This window comes from Antechinus flavipes, chromosome 2 (genome assembly GCF_016432865.1).
Source record: "Antechinus flavipes isolate AdamAnt ecotype Samford, QLD, Australia chromosome 2, AdamAnt_v2, whole genome shotgun sequence".
NCBI lineage: Eukaryota > Metazoa > Chordata > Mammalia > Dasyuromorphia > Dasyuridae > Antechinus > Antechinus flavipes.
Genome location: NC_067399.1, coordinates 231,339,102 through 231,365,655, shown reverse-complemented (window position 1 = coordinate 231,365,655; position 26,554 = coordinate 231,339,102). Strand labels below are relative to the sequence as shown.

The 26,554-nt window shown below is 44.3% G+C and overlaps 2 protein-coding genes across 3 annotated transcripts; one reads left to right on the top strand and one right to left on the bottom strand.

Annotated features, from left to right (window-relative positions):
* Nucleotides 1-1,871: 1,871 nt before the first annotated feature.
* MATN4 (matrilin 4) lies at nucleotides 1,872-12,000 on the bottom strand. Of its 2 annotated transcripts, none has more exons than XM_051976483.1 (10): nucleotides 11,765-12,000; nucleotides 8,381-8,508; nucleotides 7,489-8,058; nucleotides 6,809-6,931; nucleotides 4,819-4,941; nucleotides 4,603-4,725; nucleotides 4,195-4,317; nucleotides 3,613-4,026; nucleotides 3,088-3,240; nucleotides 1,872-2,507 (listed from the first exon to the last, which is right to left on the bottom strand). In XM_051976483.1, exons 2-10 carry the CDS (start codon nucleotides 8,454-8,456, stop codon nucleotides 2,392-2,394), a joined length of 1,821 nt encoding a protein of 606 aa, XP_051832443.1. In that variant the 5' UTR covers nucleotides 8,457-8,508; nucleotides 11,765-12,000; the 3' UTR covers nucleotides 1,872-2,391. The 2 variants fall into 2 exon arrangements, with proteins under 2 accessions (XP_051832443.1, XP_051832442.1); XM_051976482.1 differs by lacking the exon at nucleotides 11,765-12,000 and adding an exon at nucleotides 9,623-9,812.
* Nucleotides 8,457-25,080, top strand: RBPJL (recombination signal binding protein for immunoglobulin kappa J region like). Its single transcript, XM_051976486.1, has 12 exons — nucleotides 8,457-9,317; nucleotides 11,733-11,841; nucleotides 13,865-13,990; nucleotides 15,435-15,505; nucleotides 15,672-15,781; nucleotides 16,103-16,277; nucleotides 17,223-17,360; nucleotides 21,992-22,101; nucleotides 22,332-22,481; nucleotides 24,263-24,418; nucleotides 24,529-24,632; nucleotides 24,807-25,080. The coding sequence occupies exons 1-12, from the start codon at nucleotides 9,296-9,298 to the stop codon at nucleotides 25,078-25,080; spliced, it is 1,545 nt and encodes a 514-aa protein (XP_051832446.1). The 5' UTR covers nucleotides 8,457-9,295.
* The last annotated feature ends 1,474 nt before the right edge of the window (nucleotides 25,081-26,554 follow it).

Sequence of the window (26,554 nt, the reverse complement as noted above, 5' to 3'; positions counted from 1 at the left end):
CCTCAAAGAAAAAAAAATTGGGACAGCTAGTTGGTACAGTGTATAGAGCACCAGCCCTGAAGTCAGGAGGACTTGAGTTCAAATCTAACCTCAGACACTTAACACTGCTTTGCTGTGTGACCCTGAGCAAGTCACTTAATCCCAATTGCCTCAGCAAAAAGAAAAAGAAAGAAAGAAAAGAAACAGATGATGGGAGATAACAAGCGTAGAACTGTCTTACATATATGTGTAAGTTTATGGATATCTATGTATGTATATATCTATCTATATCTATATATCAGTGTTTAAGTGTAGCATTATTTAAGTCATTATTTAGTGTAGCATTATTTAGGTGAGAGAGAGGGGGAAATAAAGTAAAAACTGCAGAGGAGAGAACAAAAGTAATTCAATAAGAAAGCAAAAAAAATTCTGAGCAGCTTTGAAAACAATGTGTAGTATTTATTATATAGATTGTCTTGAGTTGGAAATTTATTGTTTTATATTTCTTTCTTATGGTTGGCTGTATACAAAGAAATTTTTAAATTTTGTTTTCTCACTTTATATTTAAGTTTAAAATTGTTTTTAATTAGAAAGAGAGAGAGAAGGAGAGAGGGAGAGGGAGAGAAGGAGGGAAAGGAAAAGGGAGAGAGGAAGAGGGAGAGAGAGACAGGGACAGGGATAGGGAGAGCAACCCTTTCTCGCCTCCCTGGGCAGAGAGATACTAGTCTTGTTGGCTTGGTCTGGACTTGACTAAACAATAGTTCATTGCGCCACCTGGTGGCAACGAAAGAAACCCGCACCTTGGGTCAAGGAGGAGAAAAAAATTCGTCGAGTCCTCCTCAATCCTAAAGAGCTGGAGATCCACGAAAGCAAGGCCTGTGACCCCAAACTACCTCGGACTTCAGTCGCGTCATAGTTTTCAAAGCTTATGGATGAAACAACTGTGATCCACTTAGTCCAGGGAAGGTTTTAAAAAAAAAGTGAATTTCAGTCCTTTTCTGACAAAAAGTTTGGGGAGAGGGGCGGGGAAAAGGAAGAAAGCAGAGAATATTTGCTAAGGGCCTTTGAGCCAACGGATGCACAACTCAGGAGTTTTCCCTGGTCAGAGACTAATCTCCAGAGCAGTATGGGGGATACTGATGACCAGATAGGTTCTGGGGCGCAGATGCGCAGAGCTGGGATGAGTTGTGGCGGAGACAGCTAGAACTGCCCACAGGCGAGAAAGTATGGCAACTGGAACCAGAAAGCATCTTATCATCTGATAGTCCACCAACTCTCTCGTTTTGCAGACAGCGAAAAAGAAGCCGAGAAAGGAAAAAGGGTTGTCTAACGTTCCACGGCAAGCATGTGGTGCACCCTAAATTCGAACCGAAACTCCAGTCCCAGTGTTCTTTGTTTACTACTCCGTAGCCTTCATACAATCAGACCTCAGTTCTTTCTGAGTGGTAACCTGCAGTGGAAAAAACTTAATGGGTTTCAGTCGGTTGTCTTAACAGCTAGGAATACAAGCTCCCTCGGGGGGTCGCTGAGAGGGAAACTTTCCTTTCCCGTTTGCCTCTCCGCTGTCACAGGTCTCTCCCCCCAACACCAGCTTATAAGGAGTTATCTGTTCTCCGCTGAATAAACAAAATGCTGAGAAACCGGGCCCCGACAGCCTGCCCCCAGCACAATGAGCCTTTCTCTACGGGAGACGCCCCGGCGCCGAGCAGCTCTGTATGGCTGGAGGCGGAGACTGGACTCCCTTCTCCACCGTAGTTGAGGTACTGGGTGATGAAAGGGTGTGGGACAGTGGTACCCGGCCATCCTGCTTTCTAGTGGTGGAACAACCGAGGCTAACCTCTGGACCGATACACAAGATAGCAACTGGAGTAGAGTTCAGGTTTTTATTTAAAAAAAAAAAAATGGGGAGGTGGGGAGGGAAACAATAACATAAATACGCAGTGAATGAAAGGGCCTGGAGCCCAGCCAGGAGGCACTGCAGTCGGAGTCCTGATGCCGAAAGTGCGGCGTACCCAAGCTTTTTGCAGGTGGAGCCTGCGCAACTCTCTGCGAGCTTCAGTCCGTTGAAATGTGCTACAACAACACAGACCTTCGGTGCTTTACTAGCACGATCGCACATTAGTGGAGGCTGCCCGCACAACTGTCCCAGTCCTCAGGATGGGCGGGAAAGGCTGCTGCTGCTGCTGATTCTCACTTCTGATTAGCCAACTGATTCTCCAAGTCTTCCAATCGAGCAGTCAGCTGGGTCAGTGAGGTCGTTAAGGGATTTCTCCAGCACTTACCCTCTTTCCCAATCTCAGACCCCTACCCCGGGTGAGAACTTTCCTCAGGACTTTTGGCATTCCTCCCAAGCCTCACCACCCTGGGACTGTCTCCAATTTCGGACCCCGCCCCGAGTCCCTGCAAGGAACTCTAAAGGATATGTTTTTGCTCCAAATTTCCCAGTGCCGCCAGAGCACTGCCCTGAAATTCCACTACACTCTCGCAGTCGCATGGGCTACGCAGCTCAGTGACCCCTTTCCCCTCCTCTGCAACCAAAGCATAGAGAGGCTAAAATAGTAGTATTTCATGTGTGTAGAGCAGCAAAAAGAACAGCAACCCCTGAGCCACGCAAAGATAACTGGGTCCTCTAAAATCCCCTCCCTAAATCCTACTCTATGAAGTCCAAGACTTTAGAATAACACATAGGACCTTCGAGATCATCTAAATCCAACCCCTTCATTTAGTGGGGGAAAAGGAACCCGTTGAAGGTAGCAAGCCTTTACTAAATGCTAGCTGGTTGATTAATTGAAGTGGCTCACACAGAAAATAAATGGGGGAATAGGGATTCTCATTCGGATCTTCTGACTTCAAACCCAGAACCCTTGCCACTCTACACCAACATCAAGCACAATCCCAAGTGCCTTCGTTTTTACAAAAAAAGTAAACTGAGGCTCAGAAGCGGGAAATTACTTTGCTTAAGTTATCAGAGCCAGTTATCGGCAGGACAAGGCTAGACTTTCTGGTCTAATGCGTTTTTCACTACACCCGAGAGAAGAGAAGAACACTGGGCAGCGATAATTAGGACTGACACTGGCTGCCCTTCTTCCTTCCGAAGGCTGTTCTCACCCGGACAGATGTTGACTTTCAAGTTCTCCAGCATGTGTGTCATCGTGCTGAAGTCAGGAGAATAGGAGACGTGTTGCTCTGGGGGGTCCGATGCGATCTCCCTCAGCTCTTCCTCTACCGCCTTGCCTACTCCCACCGCGTACATGATGATGCCTGAGGACCCGGGACACTCGAGGTCAGAACCAAGGGGCAACCTCCGCAACCAGGACTTCAAAGAAGTAAGCTCCCGTCCCTGACTTGGGGACAGGCGACATCCCCTGTCTATACACACCCTTTCCCTGCGGGGGTATCCAGAGGATCACAGAATTTAGAGCTGGAAGGTCTAATACAACTCCCTCATTTCATGCGTGGTGAAACTGGCTGCTGGAGAGGGGAGGTGACTTGTCTAAGTTCACCTGGGTAAATTAGCTCGATATTCCATATCGTCAGATACCAGGGCTCTTTTCATTACGACTCGATTCCCCCTTTTTCGGGATAACCCTACCACGCAGCCCTGAATCGCCCGCCCCGCCCCCTTGGTCCTACCCTCCTCCTTGGCCCGGGCCGCCCACACCGAGATGTCATCCTGGGAGCGGCCATCCGTGAAGACCAGGCCGACACGTGGCACGTTCTGGGCCCGGGGCCGAGCTCCCTGCGCCTCGGAGAAGCTGTGCTCCACCAGGTGGCGCAGCGCCAGCCCAGTCATGGTGCCTTTCTCCATGTATTCGATGGCCAGCACTGCCTGCTTCACCTCGTCCGCGGTTCCGTAGCGGCCCAGAGGAAACTCTGTGCGCACGCGGCTGGAGTATTGCACCAGTCCCACACGTGTCCCTTCGGGGGACACGTCCAGAAAGTCCACGATCTGGTTCACAAAACGCTTCACCAGCTCGAAGTTCTGGGGCCGGACGCTCTTGGAGCCGTCGATTACCAGAACCAGATCAACATGGCCCGCCCGACATCCTGTGCAGAAAAAGGCAGTTGTGGGACAGGTCAGGAAGATGCCAGTTGGAGCCTCCTAGAGAGCGCAGGGGACGGAACACTCTCCAATTTTCTAGAGAGGAGCTTCCCTCCTTTCACTCTCATTCTCCCCTCCCTAACTTTTCCCTCCCGCCTCCTCCATTAACTCACTGTCACAGCTCTTCCCATCAGCCTGGAGTTGCCGGCCCTCAGGACAAATGCAACTATAAGAGCTGCCCGAACTCACGCATTGAAATTCACAACCGTGATCCACTCCATTGCAGTAGTCTCGGGCTGAAACAGATACTCACCCCCATTAGAGAGAAGCGGCCACTACTCCTGCCCTCGGGCCTAGACTCCCAGAGATCCCCCTTTTCTCTAGCGCATTAAGGCCTCCCGTTTTCCTCCAAACAAGCTCTTTTCCTTCCCCCCCCCACTCCTTTCATTTCTCCTCTTCTGTCTCCTCAAACATTTCTTCCCTTCTCCTACCCACTTTTCTCTCCGCTACCAGCCTCCTCCTCCCACTCTCCTTATTCTCAACAAGCAAGAATGCACTTAGGCCAGTTACACCTTCCTTACCCTGACAGTGTCTGCCATCCGACTGAAGTTCAAAGCCTTGGCGGCAACGGCAGCGAGGCCCCTCTGGGAAGCTGACACACTCGTGCTGGCAACTGTGATTTCCGAAGCTGCAGTGATCAATCACTGGTGGGAGGGGAGACAGGGAAGGCCACTCAGTCCCGGGACATTCAACAGCGCAGGGCTGCTGGGACCATGGGAGCCTTGTCTCTTACTTACAGGTACAGTGCCTCTGATCTCGGTGGAGGGCATACCCCTTTCTGCAGCCGCAGGTGTACGAACCGTTGGATTTGATACAGAGGTGTTCACAGCCGTGGGTCCCTTCTGCACAGTGATCAATGACTAGGAGAGAAGAGAGGTCTAACTTATAAAATCCACAATTTTTCCTGTTCACTCTCCCGAACCTCCCCCGATTCCTAGAGCACATTGGATCTCCATTTTAATGATGAATTAAAGAGTGCTAGAGGGAGAGTTGAGAGACCTGGGTTCAAAATCTGACACTTTCTAACTTAACTGTGTAGTTTTTTCAGTAAGAAAATGCTAATCATATTTGCATTCAGCTGGGTCAGAATAAATGTTTTGCAACTCTTAAAATGATGCAGAAACATGACCTAATATTACTTAATTGTGTACATCTCAACCCTCCTATAAGATTTGAAGCCTTCTTCATCTTTTGCAGGGCATTGATCTCCACTAATAAGATAGTCCTATGTGTCCTTATTTTATGGGGTTACATTCCATATGCCCAGGTTTAAGCCAAAAACTTTCCACAACTGGGACTTTCCACAAAGTGGGTCTTAATGTGTGCTGAATTGAATTGTGGGTAGGCCTTCTCAGACATTCCCCAATAAATTTATCAACAAACTCTTTGCTCAGTATGTCTTATGTACCCAGTTGGAGATCCTAGGATGTACACAGAATAATTAAGACATGGGATTCTGCAATCTGAGAGCTCATATCCTAACACAGAGACAAACACTCGGAAAAAAAAGAGTGAAAGACTACATACATACATACATATCTACATAGGTATGTAGACATTTAAAATTGTAGGATATTGGCAATAATTGCTACACACTAATGGTTGTAATGAAGTTGTTAAACCTGCATTGAGTTCTGCCTTTAACATATACTATACTAGCTGCCAGACTATAGGCCAATCATTCAATCTCTAAGTGCCTCAGGCAATTCTCTAAAACCGCATGTTGTAATTGAATTACAGAGGTGAATTCATGGAGGGAATTTCCACACTGGAATTAGATTAAACTAAATTATAAAGACTTGAAGGAGCCAATGGCATAGTAAAGCATGTGCTGACTGGGGTTGTCAGAACAACAAATTGAAATACTTCCCTTCTTTGAACCTTAATTTTCTTGCCTGTTAAAAGTAATATTTGCATTAACCTTCTCAGAAAGTTCCTTTGTAAACTGCTTATCATTAAAAGGTGAGAAAAATAAAAGAGCCAATTAGGAAAGCCTGCTGGGGTTTCCTGAACAAGGAATCATAGAATGTTTCAACTGGAAAGGACCTTAGAGGGTGAGATAATGGTTTGTCCAGTCCTTTCATCTTACAGAAGAAATTAAAGATCAAAGATGGAAAGCAACTGATCCAAGAATAATACTTTGCTCTACTGAATCCTAAGGCCCAATGCTGTTTCTGGGTTGATGATGTTTGTTATTCATTTGTGTCTAACTTTTTGTGATGCTTTTGGAGTTTTCTTAGTAAAGATATTGGAGGTTTGCCAAAACTGAGGCAGGGTTAAGGGATTGCCCAGGGTCATATGTTTAGTGTCTGAGGCCCGATTTCATTCAGGAAGATGTATTCCTGATGCAGACATGTCGCTCTATCCATAGAGTCAGGTCACCCCAAAACGGAGGTAGAAATTAAGCAACTTGTCTAGGATCACACAGCTAATAAGTGTGTGAGGTTAAATTTGAACTTGAATCTTCCTGACTACAGGCCCACCTACCTATCTATTGACCCTCCTAACTGCTTCTAGTGCTGTTCAAGAAAACAATCTTTCCCTCTGGTTTCACAGGTATTGTGTGCATGTAGCATGCACCCTCTAAGCTTCAAACTCTTAAACAACAGCGACTGGTGTTTTTCATTTCTATGTCACCAGCACATAGAAGGATCTTGATAAAAGCTGAATTAAATGGAATTGATCAGGTCACAGTGGGACTTGTCTGTTCCTCAGACAAAGCCTCACCAGAGCAGCTCTTGTTATTCGGGGCCAGTCGGTAACCGGGGTTGCAGTCACAGCGGAAGGATCCCGGTGTGCTGACACATAGGTGCTGGCAGCCGTGAGTTCCATCGATGCATGGGTCTGCCCCTGGGGATACAGAGCCATGGGGGATGAGGGGTGTCAGTTGTGACTTCTTGAAGCTCTCTGAGCCGTCCAGCCCACACCATTCTCACACTCGGAGAAGAGGAGAGGGTAAGAGAGAAAATTGCATAAAATGAGGCAGAATCGGTGGACTGAAAGACCTACACTCTGAAATAGGCAGAGCTAGAAGAGGTAGGGCCTTTTAGCCTAACTGCAGGAGTAAGGCGTGCATACAAGGTCCAGGGCTAAGGTGGGAAAGGCCAGCATACTGGAAAGGTCTGTGAGAAAGTCAATAGAGCATGCATTTTCTGGCAGAGTTGGAAGAAAGATTTAAGTCGGAAAACAAGAAACCAGTTAACCTAAACGTGCAGGTATGAGGCGGAGCCAATAAATGGAAGGGATAAAGATAAGCTGAACTTGTGCAAAGGTCCTGAGTAATGACCGACCTGGCTTAAAGCAGAGGAACTTGTGCGCAAAACTTTGGGGAATGGGGTGTGGCTAGACCGAGATGCTGTTCCCGAGAGATAGAGAGGTCTCCCTCTTGAGACCTAGTTCTTGCTCACCGCATAATCGGCCTTGAAAATGGAAGCCGAACTGTTGTATGAGATCAAAGGACTCGACTAGGAAAACATGCTCATCCAGCGGAGGCGATGCCATAGCGCGCAGGGAGCCCACATCAGCGCGCTGCACTCCCACCGCGTAGATCTCAATTCCCCGATTCCTTGCTTGTGCAGCTACTTCGGCCACCCGGTCCTGAGGCCGCCCATCAGTTACTATAACAGCGACACGAGGCACCCGGGCCTGGGGAGGGCGAGCGCCCTCGGCAACGCTGAACGCTACATTCATGGTGTACTGGATAGCGAGGCCCGTCATGGTGCCCTGTGCCAGAGGGACGATGGCTTGAATGGCACGTTCCATGTCCTCTCTTCGGAAGAAGGCCCCCAGAGGGAAGACACTCTGCACCTGGCTCGAGTACTGGATCACACCGACGTGGGTGGCATTGGGTCCAATGTCTAGACCTCGAATAATGTTCACCAAGAAACGCCGCATTGTCTCAAATTCAAAGGGGCGTACACTACGAGAGCTGTCGATCAGAAAGATCAGGTCGAGGGGGCCTGTCCTGCACTTCGAGCCTTGTGAAGAGGAGGGAAGAAGATCAGGTGTCAGGTGGCTTTCCCATAGAAAATGATTCTAGGGAGCTAGTTGTGAGGGCCTCTACTGGAGTGGGGAACACGGAAGCCTGTATATGGCCCAACCTGAGACATGGGGAATCCTGGGTTTTAGACTAATTTCATAGATCCCTAATTTCTAGCCCAGAGCTCGGTACAAAGTAGGATCTTAATAAATCATAATAAATAACTGAATGAATGAACAACCATTGGCTTTCCATTTCAGCACCCTTACTGTCCCCACTCCCCGCTGACCGAGATCGAGCAGTATCTATCATCAGCTAACCTGGAGCTGCTTGCAATTCAGCATTCACAGAAACCAAGAAAAGGATAAGCAACTGAGCGCAGAGTTGTAGCCTCATGGTGCCAGCAAAGGATGTAAGGAGGTGTTTGCAAAGGGAAGTGAGATGTAACCTAGAAAAGAAAAGAAAGGAAGTAAGAAGTCATTCCAAAAAGCCTAAGCACCCGGGTCCTGTTTCCCTGCTTCCCCTTCTCTTCCCTGGTAGCTTAAAGCAATTACCTGCAGCTGCTTGGGTCGCCTCCCCTTTCTATCCCCAGTAAGTATGAAGCTGACAAGGCACTTCTTTGTGCGGCTTCCTGCCCATTGCCAGTTCACACCCCTCGGCTTCCCCCCTCCCCCTAAAAAAATGATCAGAGAACCTCAGGCCGCAAGGGAGGGCCACGCCCTCAGGAGAAAGGGGGAGGGGAGAAGGATGGAGCAGCTAAGGCAAACTTCGGCTAAGCGCTATTGCTGGACCTCTAGCTTCTGGAGAGATGGGGAAACCCCATGCCGAAGCCAATTATAGCCGATCTGCCTTGCTTCTTCGCTGGTTATTCTGCCTCCTCACCCCCAACCTCCTGCGTTGTCCAAGGGACTCCACTAGGGTCAAACTGCGACGGCCCCAAGCGACTCCTAGCAGCCAGCTTGGGAAGCCAGCAGCTGTGGAACAGGTGCCAGAGGCCAGAGCAAACACAGCAGAGGCAGGGAGGGTGGTAGGAGGAGGGGAGGTGGGCTAGGCGGGGAGCAGCTCCAAGGCCTTGGAGATAAGGCCACCAGAATGGATATAGCAAGGTAGAAGGGGCGGGGATGCAGCGAAGTGCTAGGGGTCCAGACGGGTAGAAAGCTAGAGAGCGAGGGTTGTGAGAGTTCTGATCTTCAAGTAACCGGGGTTCGTAGGCCTCGGGCTCCAGGAGTGCGGCCATGGATCCCCCGGGAGGAACGGGTGAGAAAACCTGTCCCCACCACCACCACACACGCAGTTGAAACCCTTCTTGCCCCCAAGAGCACTCCTCCGGCTGGACAAGGAGTCTTCACCTTTGAATCTAAAATATCAGAGCTAGGAAAAAAGTTCCCTCGTTTTATGGAAGGGGCCCAAGGAGGAAAAGTTACTTACCCAAATCATGAAACCAGTTACCGAAAGCACCAGTCTAGGTGCCCAGACTTCATGTCTTTCTGTACTTAAGCCTACTCACAGTTTGGAATTAGGAGGCTTTGCTTAACCCACGACTACTGGAAAGTATTCCCCACCTGAATAAGTCCCCATTCGGAGATGAGGTGAAGGTTCCAGGTCGGCCAGAGTGTATTGGGGACACCCCCTTTTCTAGTCTTTTTTTCTTTCTTCTTTCCATCTTTCATTTCTTCCTTCCTCTTTCCATGTCTTCCTTCCTTCCTTCCTTCCTTCTTTCCTTCCTTCTTTCTTTTTTCTTTCTCTTTTATTTCTTTCTTTCTTCCTTCCTTCCTTTCTTCCTTTCTTTCTTTCTTCCTTCTTTCCTTCTTTCTTTCTTTCTTTCTTCCTTCCTTCCTTCCTTTCTTCCTTTCTTTCTTCCTTCTTTCCTTCCTTTCTTTCTTTCTTCCTTCCTTCCTTCCTTTCTTTCTTTCTTCCTTCTTTCCTTCCTTTCTTTCTTTCTTCCTGCCTTCCTGCCTTCCTTCCTTCCTTTCTTTCTTCTTGCCTTCCTTCCTTCTTTCCTTCCTTCCTTCTTTCCTTTCTTTCCTTTCTTTCTTCCTTCCTTTCTTTCTTTCTTTCTTTCTTTCTTTCTTTCTTTCTTTCTTTCTTTCTTTCTTTCTTTCTTTCTTTCTTCCTTTCTTTTTGAAAGGCTCAGGCCCCACCCCTCTCTTTTCACAGCTCCTCCCTCAGCCCCAGCTCCTGGCTTGATGAATAGAGCTATTTTTAGTCAGGCTTCAAAAGCCAGCCTTCTAAGGGTGCTAGACAATTCTTCAAGTCAGGATTTAAGGGGGGAGCTCCCCAAACAGTGGCTGGCCCATCTGTCCTCTATATAGAGCTTATGGTCAGGTTGAGGACAGTCATGTGCAATTGAATCCAGATGTGGAAGGTGCAGGAAGAGAAGTGCCAGGAGAAGCTAGCTCCTCCAGTTTGGCCCAGAAAAGGCAACAGTAAACCTAGGGAAATACAGGGTTGGAACTTCCAGAGCAGTCCTTACTTCCTACCTCCTCATGTCTCTTTACTGCTTACTCTGAGATTAATTTTAGCACAATGGAAGTACCCCTTGGATTGGAGTTCAGTCTACTTCTCTGCTACTAACTTTCTCTAATTTAGAACAAAGTCCCTTCCTCTTTCTGAGTCTCCATCTCCCCTTCTATGAAATTAAGAGACTGGACTTTAAAGAAGTCACCCAGCTCTAGAATTCCATATTTGAAGATAACTTCCAACTTGTTCTATATCCTAAGATCCCTTCTAGCACTAACATTCTGTGATCTGTAGGTCTGTGATCTAGTCCTTCTTACCCTCTCCTCATTCCACCAACCAAGACTTCCATCTTGGGCAAAGGGATCTGAATGGGAATGGCTTTAATTCAATGGATCATTCCAAATTCCCTCTATGTTCTCTTCACAAGCCAATCATTCTTGCCCTACCTTGGAATCATGATACTCTACCCTGTGATCTGCCCTCTGTCTTTCCTATGGCTTTAAAAATTATGTACTATCAAATCTGGGAGGGATTTTGGAGACTGTCTAGTCCACTTTATACTTTATAAAGAAGAAAACTGAGGTTCAGAGAAGGAAAATGACTAGGTCACATCAAATTTGAGGGCACAGACTAGACTAGAAGCCAGGTCTCCTGACTCCATCCTGCCCAGCCCAATTCTCTTTCCCCTACAATCATTCAGAAGAGGTACTTGCCTGTGGAGGATGGGTATCATAGGTAATTGAGACTAGTAATTGTTGATATGTATGAGAGATCTCAGGGTATAGGAGAAAAATTGGGGTTCTCTGTCAGTAGTGACTGATTGAAGCAATCCTGTAGGTTGAAAGAAGGATTTAGGGATTCTCTTTAGAAGGGTGGAGGGTAAGATCTGTTTGGTTCTGGAAGTTTAGAGGATTTACAATACCGATATCACTAACTATAGAGACATTGAGATAAGGTACTAACATCTGCAGGGATGTCTCAGTAAAGGTAAAATCTGTGATTCTCCTTAAGCAATATTCCCCACTGTTATGGGAAAAGATCAAGGTTATCTATCTCCCCAAGATTTAAAAAAAAAAAAAGCCATGCCCTTTATCATATGGGGAAATCTCCATCAAAACGGCAGGGTTTTCTTAGAGGACACCCTATGGTAGAGTTCAAGGGTGAATCCGTGGAGTGTTTCTCCATATTAAAAGATTTGTGATTTCCTTGCAGACCTTCCGTTGCCCCCAGGACCCCTCACTCACCTGGGCAGGCTAGAGAGTGCCGAAGATCAGAGGCAAGAAGAAACAGACTTTCCGAGTCCCTTGTCCTGCTGGAACAGGTAGGGAAGCAAGCGGGCTGCTTGCCCCGGGTCGAGGTTGAAGGGAGTGGCAGCGCCCGTCGCATTTATCTCGGGAGCTAGGGGAGCAGTCGACCCCTCCTACTGAAACGCGAGAGAACGTTTCAGGGGCTGCGGGAACTTCACAGGTCTCCAGCTGAGGGGCGGGCTCGGTGGTGTGTGTGTGTGTGTGTGTGTGTGTGTGTGTGTGTGTGTGTGAGAATGGCGGGGGGGGGGGGGGGGAGGGGAGAGGGGAGGGAGACACAGACAGACAGACAGGCAGACAGAAACAGAGAGACACAGAGACGGAGAGACAGAGAAAACAGAGACACAAAGATAGAAACAGAGACAGAAAAAGACACAGAGACAGGGACAAAGAGAGACAGACGGGGGGGGGGGGGGGGGAGGGGAGAGGAAGGGGGAGAAAGCGAGAGAAGGAGCCTGGGGAACCGGTGAGGAATTGAAAAGGGGAAATCCTCGATACACTTTTCACATAGAGAAACCCAGACGCATTGAAATTCGGTTCTCGGCCGACACACAGTCTAGCTATATACAGTAGGGAGGGGAGGATAGCCGGTTTCTGCTGGAATGCAAAAGAATTCCAACACATTCCTCTTCTGGATTGCTCCTGAGGAGGGCTGGGAGCACTTTATTTCCGAGGGCGCGATCCTGCCCAGAAGACCTGGAAAGACAATCCCCAGGCACCCGGTCAAGTCAAAAACCATTTATTGAACACCTACTATATACTCGGCATTATGATAAGCTCTCAGGGACTTGGAAGAGCAGGAAGAAAAGTGACAGTATCCTTCAGTCTCACCAAGCTTCCCCGATCTCCGAAATTCGAATAATCTACCCGCCCCCTAGGAGATACACTGTAGATCCCCATGCTCCCATTTCAGGGTGTTTCCAGAGGAGACAGGATGAACCGGCTCATCACTTCTGTGACCTGATGCCACTTGAGTAGTTTAGGCTGAATTCGGAAAATGGTCCTATTTCTCTCTGTTCTCTTCCGTACATCCCCATTTCAGCATAGAAATTACACTACTTGCAGCGAAATGGTCAAAGGAAATGGTCCCTCAACCGCTTTAAAAAAAAAAAAAAAAAAAAAAAAAAAAAAAAAAAACTAGGTCAAAGTGGAAGCAAGTACAGGATTTGCAAAAGTTTTCTGACTAGAAACCGGTCTGGTCTGGGTGGGATTCGGGACCCTGCTCTCTCCTCTCTTTTTTTTAAGATCCTTCATATTTAGGTCCCTGGGATCCAGCAGGCATCTACCCTTGTGACCACTAAGCCACAGTCCCTTGGCATCCCTAAAAAATGTATTGAGAGAGATTGGGCACGAAGTTTCCACCCCTCACCACAGGAGGTAGAAGTATTTGGCTGTTGGTTTCTAGCAGATTAAGAGACAGGTTCGAACTTTTAATCCCCACAATCCAGGACTTCACTGCTATGAGATGATTTTCCACTGGATGTCTGGACTCTGTACTAGAGGATAACAGGGGAGGGGTGGGACAGACAAGGGGAAAGGGAGACAGGGAGAGAATTATGGTCAGGGATGATTTAACCCTTTTTGCAGTCATTTACTGACCACCCAATACTGTTTTCATTCCCTTCTCCCCTGGATCCATTCTCTCTGTCTTCAAGAACAGCTGTGGGTAGAGTGGGGTGGAGGCAGCTGACATTTGAGCACAAGAGCGGCTATTGTGCACACCCAGCTTCCTCTGTATTGGCCTGGCCTGGCACTGAGCCACACCAACTGGGGGGAGCCTGGGTGGTCGAACATTGGAGCCACCAATACTGAGGCTCTGTGAAGGTCCCATTCACCACTCAGCAGCCCAAATATTTAGACCACAGCCTGTGGCAATACCCTAGCTCCCCCTTCATGCCCACTTCTGGCTACCCAGACATCCTTAAAATTTCGAGATCTAATTTCCTCATGGACCCCTGCTACTAACCTCAATGATGCTTTCTTCTTCTCTTCCTCCTCTTCTTTTCCCTTCTTCCCCTTCTTCCCCCTCCCTCATCCTAGGTCACCCCCAGAGTCATCAGTCCTCCTTCGAGACCGGGTGAGAAGATATCTGCAGATGCAATCTGAACAGACAGTGAGAATTCTACATGCCAAAGTGGCCCAGAAGTCTTATGGGAGTGAGAAGAGGTAGGAGAGGGTGGTCATAAACTGGGAAACCACAATGGCTGCTCTTTCCCTCTCCCATCCTAACTATATGCTGAAACACCTTCGTGTTGTACTTAACCCATCTCTCAAATCCCTGTGACTTGGGCAAGGAATCCTTCATTTCCTCAACTGTGAACTAAAGGAGTTAATTCAATCAACATATTAAGCACATGGTCTTGTACAAAAGAACAACCCTCACAACAAATTCCCAGTTCTATAAGATAGCACTTTCTCCACTTAGTGCTAGTAGAAGGAAAAAGGCAAACACATAAAAATAATTCACAACATTACAGTTGTACAATAGAGAGGAACAAAATTAAAAGCTGGGTGTGCACAATAGCTGCTCTTGTGCGCAAAAGGATCTTTGATTCTAATACAATTCCATGAAATGTTTCTTAATATCAAATTCTGTATCAGGCCCTGCCCTCAGTGCTGGAAATAACAACACAAAAAAGTGAAATACATACCTGCCCTCAAGGTACTTACATGAGGAACTGATATTTGGGTTGAGTTTTAAAGCATATATTATTCACAAAAGTAACGAAATGGGGGAAGGAGGCATTGAAGGCATAAGGAAATGAGTGACTGAATGCATAGAGGGAAGAGAAGATGGGATATCCTAGGGAAACAAAGACTTCCATTTTGGTTGGAATGTATAATGCATGTAGAATAAAAAAAAGATTTCATGTAGGAGAGTTAGGGTGCCTTCAGATTGTGGAGGGCCTTTAATGTCAAATAAAAGAGTTTTAATTTTGATCCATTGATACTTCAATTAATACACAAAAGTAGCAACCTATCCATCATTTCTCATTCTGGGACTCTTGTTCCTGTTTTTCATAAATCCTCTCTAGGAGGATCTACATTTGAGGTTTCTCTTTTATCAAGAGATCTTGAGAAGTGCTCCAGATGTGTATTGATTATTCTTCCTTTTCCAAACACAGTGGGTCATTTTCTGATCCAACATTTGCTCAATATTTCTTATAATGAAGTTGTCATGAATACTATGAACTTTATTGGACAACAGTAAGAGAGAGAGAGAGAGAGAGAGAGAGAGAGAGAGAGAGAGAGAAAGAAAGAAAGAAAGAACCCTCCCATTTATTATGGAAGTTATTTATTTAGAAACCTCTCCAAAGTAGGTATGGGAAGTCTACTTTGGATTTTTTTAAATAAGGAAATTGAGACTCAGAGAAAAATGACTTGATAAGGTCACAAAGTTAGTGAATTTCAGAGCTAGGATGTATACTTTTTTTTTTTTTTTTTTTTTTTTTTTACTTCTAGGTCCTGGCCTCTTTCTGCTTTTTCAAAGACTAAATTATTTCTAAGATTCCTTCTGAGGGCTTGGAAAAAAGTTGGGGACCATTACTTCCCAACCAGTATCAGTTGGTCTCTCCACTAGCCCAGAGGTAACAACAGATTCTTCTTGTAGGTTTTTCTGTCCTCCGCCCTGTGTTTATCTCTCTGGCCCAGGATGGAGATTGAAGCCAGAACAGGGGCAAGGTGAGTAGCAGTACAACTGACTTCACAGCTTCTGCTCCCTGATCTATGGGTTGGGAGTCAGCAAGGACAAAAGGGTGGAGGGCCCCTTGAGACTACTATACAGGAATCCCTTCACTGTACAATGCAATCCAAACTCACCTCATTTGCTACTTACAATGTATTGTAGCGAATGAAGCAGGCGACACAGCTGGATGCACTGTTTGTGGTTACATGGGGTTGGATGGTGGTTCCACGGAGACGCAAAAGCTGAGTTTTGAGGAACAGCTGGACTCTAGAGTAAGAAGGGGAAAGCTGAGCAGAGAGACCCCCACGTACATTGTTCAGGGAATGGGGGATGTCTGCATTTCCCCTTCCCCTGGACCATGACCTTGGGTAGGGAGCATCCAAAACTGGATGGAAGGGAATGGTGTGGGTTTAGGGAGGAAAGAGACCTACTTGGGCAGTCAGGGATGGAGAAAAAGGGGAGGAAGGGGCAGAGTTACTGGGAAAGCTTTGGTTGGGTGTCCTTTAAGTCATCCTCAACTGGGTAGCAAAGGCTTCACTGAGCTTGCTGACCCCAGCACAAAGGCAAAGCTGCCCACTTCGCTGGCTGGCTAGGAATTCGCCTGTGCCAAAGCTCTATATATCTCGGACTCGGACAAGAGAAAGCACTTCCGATTGGTATTAAGGCTGGTGTTTCGAGGAGGTCAAGAACTAGGTACCTTCCATAGTCGCCTCATCAAAGTCATCTCCAAGCCATCTCAGAAGAAGCAGTCCCTGAAGAATACAGACTGTGAGTTAAGGGATAAGCCTGGGCCAGAGGAGTGGGGTTGTGGATTAGGAAAGGGGAGAAAAAAAATAAAGTTGGGAGTGAAGGAAAGGCTGTGGAGTAAAACAAGTGAATGGAACTTAGAGAAACAAGGAGTCATAAAACTTCAAAGTTGGAAGGGACCCACAAAAATAGACCATCAGAGTGGGAAGAACCCATTGAGTCCAATTCTTTATGGGAGCATGGTCAGAGTAGTCAACTGGTTCTCAGGCAGCAGAGACAAGACTCATAGACTATGAAAGAGCCAAATTTTACATGCTTTTTGGACTCTGAGACTGGAAAGAATAATGAGGACTGGAAGACTAAAGGCTGATAGACTGGTTACTCTTACTTTCTAGAAATAAGATGAGGAATAAAAAGAGGATTCAGAGCTAAGAAAATATTCTGAGGTAAAATAGAGACCCAGAGAGTGACCCACTGTGTCGAGTCAGTTTTGAACCTGGGGCTATGTGATTAAACCTTGGGAGCTTCCTATATTGTCTTTGAACTGGAGCATACTCATCTGAGTTCTAAAGAAGGGCCACAAGGTGGAGTTTGCAGAATGATGACCCGGAGAATCAAGTTCTCTTCCTCATAGATACATACTTATGACATTGTGCTGGGCAAGTCACCAATCAGAGCTTTAGGTAACTAGGTGAAACTAGTCAGTCTCAGTGAAGGTCCTGATCTGCCTTGGTAGAGGGGACTTCCTTACTTAAGTAGTTCCCTATACCAATAAAATCACAATTTCAGGCCTATTCCTATAACCTGAGCACTAAGGGAATGTTGGCAAAGAAGTGGTCAGGAAGTAATGAAGGGTCTTGTAAATGAGGCACAGTCCTGGGATCTCCTCCCATGATAAGGGATAACGGAAAGGGACAAGGGGGCTGAGCTTGAACAAGTAACACTGATCAGCTCCTTCCCTTACAGTATGCATCTCCTCCGGATCCAAAGTGTCCCTCTTCAACCGTCTTCGATCACAGACTGTCTCTACCCGATACCTATCTGTGGAAGGTGGTGCATTCATAGCCAGTGCGAGACAATGGGCAGCCTTCACCCTGCATCTGGGTACTGCACTTAGGTTCAGCTCTACCCCAATCTCTGTCTACCATTCATGTTCAAATAGCCCCCAAAGGAGGAACATGTTTTTCCCACAGTCAGTTCTCCTGCAATTTGCTTTGTGGGTCTTGGAAATGAGACCAAATTGATCCATCTATATTGCTACCTTCTTCTGGTGGCAAAGTGCAGGAATCTTACCATCCTTAGCCAACCAACTTGAGTTTTCCTCTGAACTAAGATTCTTGGATCATCTGGCTACTGAAATTATGTTTTGACTCCAACCTGATGGTTACAACCCAACCTCTTCAATCTAGCACTGAAAATCAGTCATAAAATCAGAGCCAGGAATCCCAGAGACCAGCTCAATTTACACAGGAGAATCAGAGAAGTGAGTTATCCTAAAATAGCAGAGCTAACTAGCAGCAAAGGCAAGTGTCCCAAATCTGGACTGAGTTCTCTTTCTTTCATATCTCCATTAACTCTCTCAAATTACCCTTACTTGGAAAGGGGAAATTTAGAGGAGAATGAGTCTTCAAATTCACTGTTCCTTAGAAGAAGGGAGATGCAGGCATTTATAATCCTATCAGCTAACATATCCATAGTGATTTTATTTTTACAAAGCATTTTACTCATAACTTTGTAAGGTAAGAAATAAAATTTTTAAAAAATACAACCCATTACCCCATTTACAGAGGCTCAGAAATTGAGTAATTTGTATATGGTCACAGAGCTAAGTTTTGGAGCTATTAATTTGAACTTAGTTCTACTGACTTCTCATTTCTTCCAGAAATCTTTCCAATACACTCTATAATCTACCAGAACTTGTCTTCATAGCCAATAGTTCTTACCCAATGGGATCTCATTTCCATAGTCAGCCCTTTACTAATCTGAAAAGTCCTGGGGTCTTGTTATAATGAATCAAGCTGAGAAGAAATTCTAGACCATTCTTCTTTTCTCCATGTTCCAAGTACACACATATTACAAAACATCTCAATTCCAGTAGCTAGTACGCTTAGTCACCAATTTCCTTTTTTTATAAATACCATTTTAATTTTTTTATTTACTTGTAAAGTTTTCAACATTCATGTTTATAAGATTTTGAATTCCAACTTTTTTCTTCCTCCCTCCCATTTGTCCTCCCTCCCAAAGACAGGAAGTAATCTGATACAGGTTAGACATGCACAATCATGGAAACATAGTTTCACATTAGTCATGTTGTAAAAAAAAGAAACAGAACAAAAGGGAAAAGCCACCAAAAATAGGAAAATAATGTACTTTGATCTGCATTCGGACTCCACAGTAGAAAGCAGAGAAACAGAGAATGCTTTCTCGCATGTAGATAGCATTTTCTGTTATGAGTCTTTTGGACTTGTCTTGGTATTGTTGAGATCTAAGAATATCATAGTTGATCATCACACAATCTTGCTGTTACTATACACAAACTTTTCCTGATTCTGCTTACCTCACTCAACTTCAGTTCATATAAGTCTTTCCAGGTTTTTCTGAAATCAGCCTGCTCATCACTTCTTATAGTATGAAAATATTCCATTATATTCAAATAATGCAAATTGTTAAGCCATTTCCCAATTTGGCAGACATCCCTCCAATTTCCAAATCTTTGTCACCACAAAAAAAAAAAAACGCTATAAATATTTTTGTGCATGTAGTTCTTTTCCCCTTTTTTTATGATCTCTTTCGGATACAGACCTAGTAGTAGTATGGCTAAATCAAAGGGTTTAGATCATTTGATTACCCTTCAGAATGATGAGATCAGTTGGTTGGACCAACAATGTATTTGTGTCCCAATTTTCCCACATCTCCAACATTTATCATTTTCCTTTTCTGATATATTAGAAAATCTGGTAGGTGTAAAGTGGTACCCCAGAATTGTCCTAATTTGCATTTCTCTAATCTATAATTATTTAAATCACTTTGTTATATGACTATAGATAACTCTAATTGCATCATCTGAAAATTGTCTGTTCTTATCTTTTTTCCCATTTATCAATTGGAGAGTGTTAATTATCAATTTCTGCCCAAGGAGATTCCTACTCCACCCAAAGTCTCTCATTCTGCTTACAATGTTAGAGATATCAGGAGTCAGTGGAAATGGATTTGAATCCCAATCCAAACACTTGCAATATAGCATTTATATTAGACTACATTTATACAGAATATTCCATAAGTCTTAGTGCAGTTTGCTAAGAGCTAAAAAAAATTACATTAACACTTTTGGGAGGACCCATACAACAACATGACCTTTACTAAAATCTTTTAAGATCCCATTTGACCTTCATGTCAGTCCTATATGGAACTAGTAGGATAAATATAGATATCCTCATCTTACTGATGAAAATAACTGTGATTCAGAAAAGAGAAATATCTTCATCTGAAAATGGAGACAAGAATACTTGTCTCATAGGATTACAATGTAGAGTTTTGTAAACCTTAAAGCAACATATTACTATGTTTTTTATAATTACGTGCGTGTGTGTATGTATAGTTGTTCAGTTGTTTCAGTCATGTCTAACTCTTTAAAACTCTATTTGAAGTGTCCTTGGCAAAAATACTGGAGTGGTTTACCATTTCCTTCTCCAGTTAATTGCACAGCTGAGGAAACTGAAGCAAACAGGGTTAAGTGATTTGCCCAGGGTCACACAGCTAGGAAGTGTCTGAGGCCAAATTTAAATTCAGGAAATTAGGTCTTCTTGACTTCAACCTGGCACTCAATCTATTGTACCACCTCACTGTCATAGATAGATAGTTCTATATATGTATCCATGTGTGTGCATGTATGTATATACACACATACATATAGTTGAGGATAGATGTAGTTATATGGTTATAGGTATCTAGATATATTGTTATAATATATAGGATAATGAATTAAGAGTGGAAAAGACCTTAGAGATCATCTAATCCCTTTTAGAGATCACTGTATTTTATAGATGAGAAAGTGACTTGAATGAGGTCACACAGGATATTAATTGCAGAGCTGAGAGTCAAACCCAGAACCCTGCGCTCCAAACACATTGCCCTTTTCACTATACCACACCACAATTTTTTTTGTGAGGAAAGTGGTCTGTGAATTGTAAAGAACTATAACCACTGAAGCAATTGTTTTCAAATGACTCATCCAAGATCCTTCAGATACTAAGTAGTAGAGCTGGAATGTAAATCATCATCAGAGGAATTTCAAAGCCAGAGGTCTTTCTACTGTACCAAATTGTCTCTTGACAAGTTTGACCTTAAGAAGTCTTTTCTCCTCTCTGAGTCTCAGTGTTCATTCTCCTCTGTAAATAGGGATTATTTTTTTAATATTTTATTTTATTTTATAATAACTTTATATTGACAGAATCCATGCCAGGGTGATTTTTTTTACAACATTATCCCTTGCACACGCTTCTGTTTCGATTTTTCCCCTCCCTCCCTCTACCCCCTCCCCTAGATGGCAAGCAGTCCTATATATGTTAGATATGTTGCAGTATATCCTAGATACAATATATGTTTGCAGAACCTTGTTGCACAGGAAAATTAGATTCAGAAGGTAAAAATAACCCGGGAAGAAAAACAAAAATGCAAATAGTTCACATTTGTTTCCCAGGGTTCTTTCTTTGGGTGTAGCTGCTTCGGTCCATCATTTATCAATTGAAGTTCAGTTAGGTCTCTTTGTCAAAGAAATCCACTTCCATCAGAACACATCTTCATACAATATCGTTGTCAAAGTGTATAATGATCATTGTTCTGCTCATTTCACTTAGCATCAGTTCATGTAAGTCTCGCCAGTCCTCTCTGTATTCATCCTGCTGGTCATTTCTTATAGAACAATAATATTCCATAACATTCATATACCACAATTTACCCAGCCATTCTCCAATTGATGGGCATCCATTCAATTTCCAGTTTCTAGCCACTACAAACAGGGCTGCTACAAACATTTTGGCACATACAGGTCCCTTTCTTTAGTATCTCTTTGGGGTATAAGCCCAGTAGTAGCACTGCTGGATCAAAGGGTATGCACAGTTTGATAACTCTTTGGGCATAATTCCAGATTGCTCTCCAGAATGGCTAGATGTGTTCACAACTCCACCAACAATGCATCAGTGTCCCAGTTTTCCCACATCCCCTCCAACATTCATCATTATTTTTTCCTGTCATCTTAGCCAATCTGACAGGTGTATAGTGGTATCTCAGAGTTGTCTTAATTTGCATTTCTCTGATCAATAGTGATTTGGAACACTCTTTCATATGAATGGTAATAGTTTCAATTTCATCATCTGAAAATTGTCTGTTCATATCTTTTGTCCATTTATCAATTGGAGAATGGCTTGATTTCTTATAAATTTGAGTCAATTCTCTATATATTTTAGAAATGAGGTCTTTATCAGAACCTTTAACTGTAAAGATGTTTTAATAGGGATTATTTTTAAAGCAGCTATTATTTTATGAGGCTAAAATGGGATAAGATCTGAAAAACCCTTTGTAAACAATAAGGCATCATAGAAATATCAGTGTTGATTGTTAGTGTAACCTGACCTTACTAGAAAACACTTATGGTGCTGGGGAGAGAAGCAGGAGAGAAAGGGGACAGAGAGGAAGAGGTCTGATGCCTCTACACTCACTATCTTCCTTTCCCTTAGCTGATGAGCATCGTTCCCGGGGAGAATTCCCTCTCCAAGAAGGCTATGTCCACTATGGTTCTCTAGTACAGCTGGTCTGCACAGTCACAGGCATCACACTGCCCCCCATGGTATGAACGTATGTAACAAGACTAGACCTGGGTGAGCTCTTTCTGGTCTACATAGAGGGTGGCTGTGACCACGGGATTTAGGAAGAGAGCAGGAGGAACAGTCATCACAGGGACTCAAGAAGGACCCTTGTAAGATTGGGGAGTAATTCTGGCATCTCGGGGGGGTAAATTTGGTCCTAATCAAGTCCTCTCTGGGTACCTGCACATCATCTTTTCCTCTTCTCCCACAGATCATCCGCAAAGTGGCCAAACAGTGTGCACTCCTAGATGTGGATGAACCAATCTCCCAACTACACAAATGTGCTTTCCAGTTCCCAGGTGGGGCACCAGGGGGTGGCACCTACTTGTGCCTTGCCATGGAAAAAATTGTGCAATTCCAGGTGAGATTGGGAGGGACGCTTAAATATAGGACAGAGGATCATAGCTTGAGAGCTGAAGAGTGCTTTGAGGTCATCTAGACAAACACGCTCATTTTAAACATGAGAAAATTGAGACTTAGAAAAGTTAAATTATGCCCAAGATCACATGGATGAGATCTGGAATTTGAAAAATCCTTTTCTTTCAAACATTTCTTCATCTCCCCACCACAATGAAGCTCATAAAATATCAAAGTTATGAAAATAATTCTTTGAATGCAGCTGGCTTTTCAAGTTTCATTATATCCTTGCTTAGAAATATTCAGTGAGTCCATTGCCATATGGTAAAAAACCAACTCTTTAGCTCAGCATTCACTCCCCTCCACTGTCTTGGCTACAATCTTCCTTCCTTGGCCCCATTCCTTAATGCATTCTACATTTCAGTCACGGCAAGGCTCCATTGGTTGTTTCTAAAACTCATCAAGTTATCTTCCATCTCTGTGCATTCACGGAGATCAGTTTCCATACCTGCATCATCCTCCATCCCCCACCCCCCCACCCCCGCCCCTCCATCTCTCAACTTCTTTCTTTACCTTCAGATCCTACATCTTTTCCATGTAACTTCATGTTCTCTCCCCATCCCCATCCCCACCCCACTGTTTCACAACTGAAATGAATCTTTCTCCCCTTAAATTTTCTTAGAATACTTTATTTAGTTTTCTTCTTTACCTTTAAAATAGCCTGCTTTGTCTCATGCTTATTTAGGTACACATAATATCTCCTGGCAGAGTGTAAGCTCCTTCAAGATAGGGCCTGTGCCTTTTTTTATCTTTAGATCCCTGATATTGAGTTCAAGACTTCACATGTTTGTTATTGTTCAGTGAGTGGAGTAAGGGTCTGCAGAAAATAGAGCAGAGCAAAAAAAATTGTTCTGTCAGCTATAATCGATGAATGTCACATGGGAGAAATTGACAATGGGAAGATCTGTTAGGAAACTATTGCAATAGTTTTGCAGGTGAATGTGAGGGCATATATGAGGCACATGTGAGGATTGTGGCCATTAGACTAGAGAGAAGAGGATGAATACAAGAGATATTTTTGATGTAGATTTGTAAAAGATTGATAACTGAAAGATTGTGAGGGATAAAGAAAAAGAGTCAAAAATAATCCCAAGAATTAAAATACAGGGGCAGCTAGGTGCCATAATGGTTAGAACACTAGCCCTGAAATCAGGAGGACCTGAGTTCAAATCTAGCCTCAGACACTTAACATCTCCTGGCTGTATGACCTTGGGCAAGTCACTTAATCCCAATTGCCTAAAAAAAAAAAAAAAGAATTGAAATACAGGTGATGATTAATTGTGACATTGCAGACAGAAATAGTGTATTCAGAAAGAGGAGTAGGTTTAATGGAAAGCCTTGCTTTGGAAGTTTTGAGTGTGATTTACTGAAAGAATTTGCAAATGTTGAACTTAGAAGATCCATAAGACCTAGAGAAATGTTTGCATAGAGGTTGAAGCCATGGGAGTGAGAAAGCTCTCCATGGGAGATATTACAAAGAAAAGCTCTCCAATTCCCTTATTCTGCAGGATGGAAAAATATGGCCTAGAGAGGGAAAATGAGTTGCCTGTCCACAGTCATACAGTGAGTTGGTAGGGTTGAAATCAATCCCTAAACTGCAGATGAAGTAGTAGAAAGATGGGGATCCACCTCCTGAAGCAGATGCCCTCTTGACTTCCCCAGGGATTCAGGGATGGCCCCTGCCTCTCCTTGCTTCCTCACTTATCTTCCAGTACTTTCTCCTAGGCTTCACCTTGTCCCAAGGAAGCAAACCGGGAACTACTAAATGACAGCTCATGTTGGACCATCATTGGCACTGAGTCAGTGGAGTTCTCCTTCAGCACCAGCCTTGCCTGCTCCCCAGAGCCTGTCTCTCCGGTGCCTCTCATTAGTACCTTAGAGGTACCACCCCCCAGCCTAGAGGGACCATCTGGCCATGACAGTTCCCAGAAGGGAGGGTTATGATCCCTTGTCCCTGATACTAGCCTGACTCAAGACTCTTTGCCCCACAGCTTAGTGGTGGAGGTGATGTAGCAACCCTGGAGCTTCTGGGTGAGAATTTCCATGCAGGACTCAAGGTGTGGTTTGGTGACGTGGAGGCTGAGACCATGTACAGGTACATATGGTAGCTGGGGAGATTCTGGGAAACTGAGTCTCGCTCTGTGGATCTCAATTTTCATAGTTGTAATATGAAGGGATTACATTTTAGTATTTAAGATTTCATCTTTTTTCATGTTCTAGGGTTTCTTGTAGCTGTTCTGAAATTTTATGTTCTGACTTGTACCTGCAGGAGTCCCCGGTCTCTGGTGTGTGTGGTACCTGATGTGGCAGCTTTTGGTAGTGCCTGGAGGTGGCTGCGCACCCCTATAACAGTGCCAGTGAGCCTGGTCCGTGCTGATGGGCTTTTATACTCCAGCGCCTTCTCCTTCACATACACCCCAGAGCAGAGTGGCCAACCAGCGCCCTCAGGAGCTCCTGAGCCACCTCCTGATGCAGATGCCCTCTTGGAAAGCATCCACCATGAGTTTACACGAACCAATTTCCACCTCTTCATTCAGAGCTAGGGGAGGGATGAGGGGGGGAAATAGGTGGGCTTCAGTAAAAGAATGTTGCTGTTGGTCATGGGAGTGAACTTTAGCCCATAAACCCCATCCCAAGAACTTCCCTCTGCTACAGGGTGCAGTGAGGTCCAGGGCTTCCTATGAATCATTAGATTTACAGAAAGAAGAGATTTTTAAAGTTCATCTTAGTTCAGACCCCTCACTTGTGATGGAGAGAAAGCTAGAGAAAGGGGTAACTTGCCCAAGAACAGAGGTATTATTAGCAAAGTCAGAACTTTGTTTCCATAGCTAATGCTCTTTTCACACTATCACTCAATTGGATAATATGGGAATGTACCCACAGGGAACATTTTTTAAGATGAACATTAATTGAATATTCAACAATAAAGGAAATTATTTTTTTAATCAAAACTTAACTAAACTGCTTAAATAACAACTAAACTTCACCTTAAAAATTTAAAAATACTTTAAAATGAGATACAAAATACCAATCATTTTTGGGAGGACATCCAGGTGCACCTAGGCATAGCTGTTGTACTTTGTATTAACTCATCTCGATCGTCAACTGGACCTGAACAGATCTCTAACCTATGGATAGCCAGAACTGAAACAGAGCAGGCTAGAGACAGGAGAATCAGTTCACAAACAAAAGTTTAATTAATTTCCGATGAGGAAAATGACATTTGCATATGGAACCTCCCCCCAAGAAAGAGGGCTTAATGCTACTAAGGCTGGGACCACTTATGTACATGAAAAGGGTAGGACCGCAACACAATCATTCTTAAGTTTTGAGACAGTTCTTATAGTGGGTACTTCTTGGGATAACACAGGCATTCTTGGATCCCATGGAGTAACCATGGTCTCCAGTCTAGATGGTCATGATTACTATTCAGGATATAGAACTAGAGTTTTGTGATGGGAACAAGAATGAGGTACAAGGAACCAAGAATGCAGTTACAAGGAACAGGGATTGTGAACATGTTATGGATGACCCTGGGAAATGAAGGAGTTAAATCCTTCAGTGAATACCTGGTGCTGGTCCAAACCATACACTTTACCAAAGGGTGATATACAGTGCACAAAGTACAATTGTTGTGCAAAGCTCAGAACACATTCTGCTTGCTGAGCTTTAGCTCTGGGAAATAAGGTAATTGTGGAAATATTTTGACACAATCAATCAGTCCACAAGCATTAATGAAGCACCTACTATGTGACTGTGTGGCTAACTTGATGGAAACCCACACATGCCCTTCTTTCTCTCATATAGATGCTTCAGCTACATCTGTAAAAGTTGCAATCATAGAACCTCCCACTCTCATTCCCAAACAACCACTCATTGTCTCTACATGCACAGACTCGACTCTAACCTGGTACAGGGCAAAGAACTGTGTCTGGAACCAAGAAGCCTAAGTTTAAATCCCAGCTTTGTTTCTTAATAACCTTGTAAACTTAGGCTACTACTTCCCCCTTCTGGGTT